This window comes from Cervus canadensis, chromosome 8 (assembly GCF_019320065.1).
Source record: "Cervus canadensis isolate Bull #8, Minnesota chromosome 8, ASM1932006v1, whole genome shotgun sequence".
NCBI lineage: Eukaryota > Metazoa > Chordata > Mammalia > Artiodactyla > Cervidae > Cervus > Cervus canadensis.
Window position 1 is genome coordinate 7910983 of NC_057393.1, and position 6423 is coordinate 7917405.

The 6423-nt window shown below is 54.4% G+C and overlaps 1 protein-coding gene across 1 annotated transcript; it reads left to right on the top strand.

Annotated features, from left to right (window-relative positions):
- The first annotated feature begins 857 nt into the window (after positions 1–857).
- Positions 858–6175, top strand: NKX1-2 (NK1 homeobox 2). The gene is made up of 2 exons (XM_043476163.1): positions 858–1302; positions 3213–6175. The coding sequence occupies exons 1-2, from the start codon at positions 1092–1094 to the stop codon at positions 3911–3913; spliced, it is 912 nt and encodes a 303-aa protein (XP_043332098.1). The 5' UTR covers positions 858–1091; the 3' UTR covers positions 3914–6175.
- The last annotated feature ends 248 nt before the right edge of the window (positions 6176–6423 follow it).

Here is a 6423-nt window from a genome sequence, read left to right on the forward strand (position 1 = left end):
TAACTGTGCAAATGATCAAACCTGTGACCGTGAAGAAGGCCTGAAGGGGATCAGGGGTCGTGCCTGGAGTCTCCACAGCTCAGGACAGCCGCCTGCGCCTAGCTCACCTATTCTCACCAGAGCATCTTGGCTGGGGCTCAGACATCTCTCCGAACCCCCTGCTGCTCCCTAACCTGGCTAGGCTCCAGGTTGGAAGGGACAGCCTCTGTCACAACCTGGGTTTTGTCCAGTCCGCAACCTGGACTTTACTAGAGAAATAACAGGACTTACTGTAAAGAATAGTGGTTCAGGAAAGGAGACCCGGGTTCAAATCCAGACTCTGTCACCAACGAACAGTGGCCCTGGGCAACATCACTTCTCACCTTTGAACCTCATTCTACCTTTTCTCATCTTAAAACTGGGATAAAGACTTGTCAGGCCACGCCCACCGCACAGGGCTGCTCAGAAGATCAAACGAGATAGCGCACGTGGAAGGGCTTTGTAAACTGTAAACTGTGAGAACATGAAAGCTTTTAAATCAGAAGTGGTCAGGTCCGAGGCCATTACTGTGATGCATTGGCGAAGCAGGCGATGTGCTGAGCGTTGCCTTCGTGTAATCAGTTCTGGACTCAACTGCGTCCCCAACTCAAAGGCGGGTGCCCTGGAGCAAGGGTGCAAATCCAAGCCCGAGCCGGAGTGGGTGTATTGGGAAGACCTCCGGGACGAAAGCTTCCGAAGGTCCCTCCCTCGCTCACCCGGAGTCCCAGCAGGTTGGGCGGAGGCGCGCTGAGCCCGCGGCTCTGTCCAGGCGGGCGCGCGCACCGGACGCACCGAGGCGCCCCCTCGCCGAGCCTGGAGGTCCGGGTAAAGCTCGGGGTAGTCTTGGGGACTTCTGCTAGCGCGCCCTGCACGTGGCGGGGGCCTGGGGCAGCCCAAGTGCCAATCCGCGCGCAACCTCCGGCCACTCTCTCCCCGCCCCGCCTCCGCGCCCCCCTCCCCAGTTTCACTTGGCTGCCTCGACCCTCCTACCGGCAGAGAGCGGCGGCCAAGCCACAGCCTAAAGCAAGCCCGAGCACTACCACCCCGGACCCCGCGCCGCCGGCCTCTGGGGCATGCTGGCATGGCAGGACGGCGGGGCCAAGGCGGCTCCCTCCCACCACAAGATCTCCTTCTCGGTTCTGGACATCTTGGACCCGCAGAAATTCACCCGCTCTGCGCTCCCAGCCGTGCGTCCGGCTCTCCGGGAAGCCAAGAAAAGTTTGGCAGAGGCCGAAGGAAGGAAGGACGCCAGCCGGGACCCGGTTCCGCAGCGAGAGGCGCCTGGTAAGGAATCGAGGCGGCCTCGGGCCCCGGAAAACCCCAGCTTAGATGCTGCGGTGGGAAGGTGGGAAGGACGGCCCGGGATCGGGTGAGCAGACCTTGGCGGCGTCTTCCCCAAAGGGGAGAAGGCGCACAGGAAGAGGACTGAAAAAAGTGGAGGAGCAGTGAAAGTGTTAGGCACTCAGTCGTGTCCGACTCTCTGAGACCCCATGGACTGTAGCCCACCAGGCTCCTCTCTTCATGGGATTCTCCGGGCAAGAATACTGGAGTGGGTTGCCATTCCCTTCTCCAGGAGATCTTTCCGACCCAGGGATCGAACCTGGGTCTCCCCCAATGCGGGCAGATTCTCTACGATCTGAGCCACCAGGGAAGCCGCAGGAAGAGGCATATAGGGGGACACCCCCCGCTCCCCGCAGCATCCCAGGTCAGAGATTTGCCACCGAAGCTTATCCCTGCTCACCTGCCAAGTGAGTAAGCACCTCAGCTCTGATTGACCGGCAGTGGAAACTAATACTTACCCAGCACCCAGTTTAGCCAGGCTTGTTCACTTATTGAGCATTTAATACTCCCACCATGTGCCAGGACCTGGGCTAGAGACTGGGATACAAGTCAGGGAAAACTTCAAAACCTGTGAGGTAGACAGGGTCATTAAGGAGGTCGACAGCATCATACCTCCATTTTCTGGGTGAGGGAGCTGAGACTGATGAATGAAGTGTCTGAAGTCTTTGCAGGCAGTGAGGTCCGGTGGCGCACACAGGGGGCCCTTCCAGCCCTCCAGAGACAACAGCAAAGAATCCCCTGCCCACACGCTCAGTCTCCCCAGACCCAGTGGTTGGCTGGACTGGGGTCCAGGTGGCTTGGGGTGGTGGGAGACTCTTTTGTCCTTTCTCTCCAAACCCTGTTTGACTTAACTCCTAACTCTGGTGGACACCTGATGAGGAGTCCAGGAAAGTTTGTGTCTGAAATGAAAGACCAAGGACAGCAGGACCAGAGCTGGGTGAGGCCTGGGCACGAGGTTCCCTTGGAGGGACGCCAAAGTTCAGGGGCGCAGCGCAGGGAGAGGCTTGAAGTCTGGCAGTCTCCCCCCTGCCCACCACCGCTTTTCCTCCCCCAAGTTTAGCGGTGATGGTCTGGGGCTCTGGGCGCCTCTGGCGGCCGCGCTTGCGCCTGGGCGGCAGGCCGGGTAATTGTTCCAATCGCCCCTCGCAGGGGCCGCTCTCCCCTTGCCCCACCTCTCTGATCGATATTCTATTACTGGAGCCTGCATATCTCCTGCCCGCAGCTTGCAGGTACCGACTTCAAACCCCCTTTCCCTGTCTGATCCTAATATTGTTCGATTAAAACTTACCTTTAATAGATGACATCTATCGATCCGGCCCCGCACAAATCTGAAACTCTATTAACACGGCAGCAGAGAGAAGATGGGAAAGAGGGAATTTCACTTTAAAAGGGAGGAGAGGGGCGCTTAATAACTTCTTTTTTTAATTGCTAGGGGGTTCCAGACCCAAACAGGCTTCTAGGGACAGGGCGAGAGAGCCCTAAACGCACTTGACATCTCCATGTCTTAATGTGTAATACAACGCTCTTATAAGGTTGTCCAATGAGCTCGTTATTTTTTCTTAATGCAGGGTGTCATCCATTGATTCCAAATACACTTCTTGGATACCTACTAGGTTGTAGATGAGTAAAGACAGGAGGCACCGCAACCCTAACTCCCATCTCCTGGGAAGAGCTGGGCACTCTGCATGGGGTGCCGTGGGGTGGTGGCAGGGAACGCAATCTCGGAGAGGGGCAGGGCAGGGCTCTGAGTTGGGGAGATTGCCGCCTACTCTGGGGAGGACGAGAAGCAGGTCCGGGGACCAGGACGGGCTGGGTGGTTCCCGGCTTCTGATCACCGTCCCCTTCTCCTCCAGATGCTGCGGGCCGCGGCGCCGGCTTGGCGTCCCCTCTGGAGGGGTCGGAGGAGGAAGAGGCGGAAGAGGAGGACGAGGATGTGGAGGACGCGCGGCGGCGGCGCGGGGAACCGGCTGCGCACCTGCAGGCGGGCCTGACACTCTCCCCCGAGGCGCGGGCCGCGGCCTCGGCGGCAGGGGAGAGCGGCGCTGGCGGCCTCGCGGGCACTCCCGGCTCCCCACGGCCCAGGCGCCGGCGCGCGGAGCCCAGCGGCTCCAAGCCGCGGCGCGCACGCACCGCCTTCACCTACGAGCAGCTAGTGGCTCTGGAGAACAAGTTCCGGGCCACGCGCTACCTGTCCGTGTGCGAGCGCCTGAACCTCGCGCTCTCGCTCAGCCTCACTGAGACGCAGGTCAAAATTTGGTTCCAGAACCGCAGGACCAAGTGGAAGAAGCAGAACCCCGGCGCCGAAGGTGCGGCGCAGGCGGGAGGTGGCGCGCCCCAGCCCGGGGCTGCGGCGGCGAGCGGCGGCGGCGGCGCAGGGGGCAGCCCAGGTCCGCCGGGCCCGGGCGCGCATCCTTTCCAGACTTTCCCCTCCTACTCGGCGGCCAACGTCCTTTTCCCGGCCGCCGCCTCCTTCCCGCTGACGGCCGCCGGGGGCTCCTTCGCGCCCTTCCTCGGGCCCTCCTACCTGACCCCTTTCTACGCCCCGCATCTATGAACCCCCGAGCCCCTTGGACCCCTCTTCGTCTGGACTCACGAGTGATTGGCGTGGACTTGTGGTCCCCACCCTACCGAGGGGCGCCGATGAGCAGGGACCGCCCCCTCCTGGTGCGCGGGTGTCTGTGCGCCCCTTCCCTGCAGGCTGCCTGGAGGCGCCGCCAGAGGGCAGGGAAAGGCCGCCTGCGGCTCCCAGGTGCGCGCCTTCCCCCCGTGCGGAACCCCGGGATCCAAGCGGTCCACTAAGGGGAATCAAGGACCTGCCACGTTTCAGAGTATCCGGAGACGGAAGCCGTCCTTAAAGCTCCCCGTGTCTGGACCTGCTGTTCCCCGTGGGTCAGGCTTCGTTCAGTTCAAGGGCTCTTTCTGAGGGTCTGGGTGTTCGGAGGCGCGCGGCTGGCCCCGCGGCTGGCCTGGAGTCCGAAGAGAGTCAAGACCCGTCCTCCCAGCGGCTCCCGAGGACGGAATCCGCAAAGATTTTGGCTCTCTCAGAGCCCAGTTGTTTTTGTTTCCCTTTTCGGAGCCGATTGTTTCCCATTTCATACTTGGTTACTGGCCCCAATCCAGCGGTTCCTTCCAAACACTGCACAAAGTTGGAGAGAATTGAGTCTGTGAGCGCACACTGCCGCCTTGAGATGGACCAATTTTTAAAGGCGTAACGCTCTATGTTTTTACATCTTTCTTTTAAGATTAGGACTTGAGAGCAACTCTTATTCCAGACAGTCGCTCCACGGGCTATTGCTGAGAAAATGGGTACCTAAGTTTTCGGAGAAGACCAGAAGTTCGTGCTGGGAAATTCAGGGGTTTACAGCTCGACTTGCCTCCTTAGGTAGAGCGCTGTTCCCCGCTACCGCAAGTTTTGAGAACCGCTTTCACAAACCATGGCTATGGCCCCAAAGGCATAACAATAACAAAGGGACCAGTGGCACAACTGAAATCTTGAGGACTATACATGGGACTGCCCGTTATGATTTGCAGTGTTTGATATTGTAAAACTTCAGTCTTGGCTAATATGTCTGTTCCCAGCAAGTCCTAAGCTCTCAATAGTGATCAAGGAGAGTTCTCTCCTTCAGCATACACCGCAGTTATGAACTAGACTATATTTTTAAAAACAGACTTAACATTTTTAGAGCTTCATCTAAGATACTGACTTGAAAGATATTCAGTTCCACACAGACTCTCCGTGGTGGCATGGTAAACAAGCAAAAGGTTGTTAAGAGCAGTAAAAGAAATAATTATTGGGCATATCATGGACGCAAAAGGCACACATATGATGGATTCAACTGCAGGAACTTAATATATGGACATGCTTTCTAACTGCTGCTTTTATTATCTCTCTTAAGAATTAGTCCTGTAAAATTCTCTTGCTGGCTTTATCTGGAATACTCTTCTTCAGTTTTTTATGTAATATAATTTGTAGCCCATATTTCCAAAACCCAGACCTCCCTGACTAGGTCATGTATCTTTCACTCTCATCTTTATTGGATGACTCGAGGCTGGGCAGTATCTGTATGGATACCATATTCCTTGCTATTTCTTGGTAGCCTATGTCATTAATAAAGATCAATGGCTTCTTATAAAATAAAAGCACATTACTTGGTTTTAGGAACACAGGATATTACAACCTTGAGATATCTACTTCTGTTCTTATCAAGAATGAGAAAATATACCCCCCTTCTTCCAAATTAAATGAAGATTTCACATTCATGTGAATCTCATCACATTTGAGTGTATGTATTATTTAATTATAATTTATTAATTAGACTCTTTCCCTCCTATGCTGAAGAAGAAATGTGTCCCCAAACAATGCATTAAACTTTCTGAAAGATAAGGGTCCCAGATGATATTAAAAATGCAGTTACTGTAATAGAGAATATTATTTTATTAACTTTACTTGTTGATAAACACTCCCTCAGTAACTATTCGTGGGTTTCTCAAGAGCAACATTCCATGTATCAGGAGCAGGCATGCACAGAAGTAGGATCTGTAACAAAGAAACTGAATTTCTGTAAGACCTGGGAAACATTACTTTCCTCTCAGGTACGGGAAGACTCCAGTTGAAGAGAGGGACTGGGGAGGGAGGGGGGAGGCTTGTCTGTTTGTGGGCCAGGAGCACTGTGTTTCCTGACCTTTCATGTTTCTACGCATTTTAACAGAGTAATGCTCGAAGTGTGTGACTTTGGACATCCGCTGCTTTAAAAGGGCCAGTGAGTTCCCAACCAAATCCTTAAACTCAATCTATTGATGTGTTTGTCTAATAAATTTTGTTTGTAATAATTTCTTTCTAATTATTTCTTGTTGTTTATTAGCAAAGCTTTTAAATAATTCTATAACTATCAGAGGTTGTATATCTTCCCATCCTTACCCCTCACCATCTGGCATTCACCAGTAGAGAGTATTTCTACCCTAACATGACTTTTTCTTAAGCCATCCTTTTCAGATTCTTGCTGGATACATACATAGTGGCTCCACGTGTAGGCAGTATACACAAATACACATTTAAGGCCATTT

Coding starts and splice junctions, on each gene's coding strand:
- NKX1-2 (XM_043476163.1), top strand. CDS start 1,092: ATGCTGGCATGGCAGGACGGCGGGGCCAAGGCGGCTCCCTCCCACCAC. Junction 1,303..3,212: donor TCCGCAGCGAGAGGCGCCTG/GTAAGGAATCGA, acceptor CTTCTCCTCCAG/ATGCTGCGGGCCGCGGCGCC.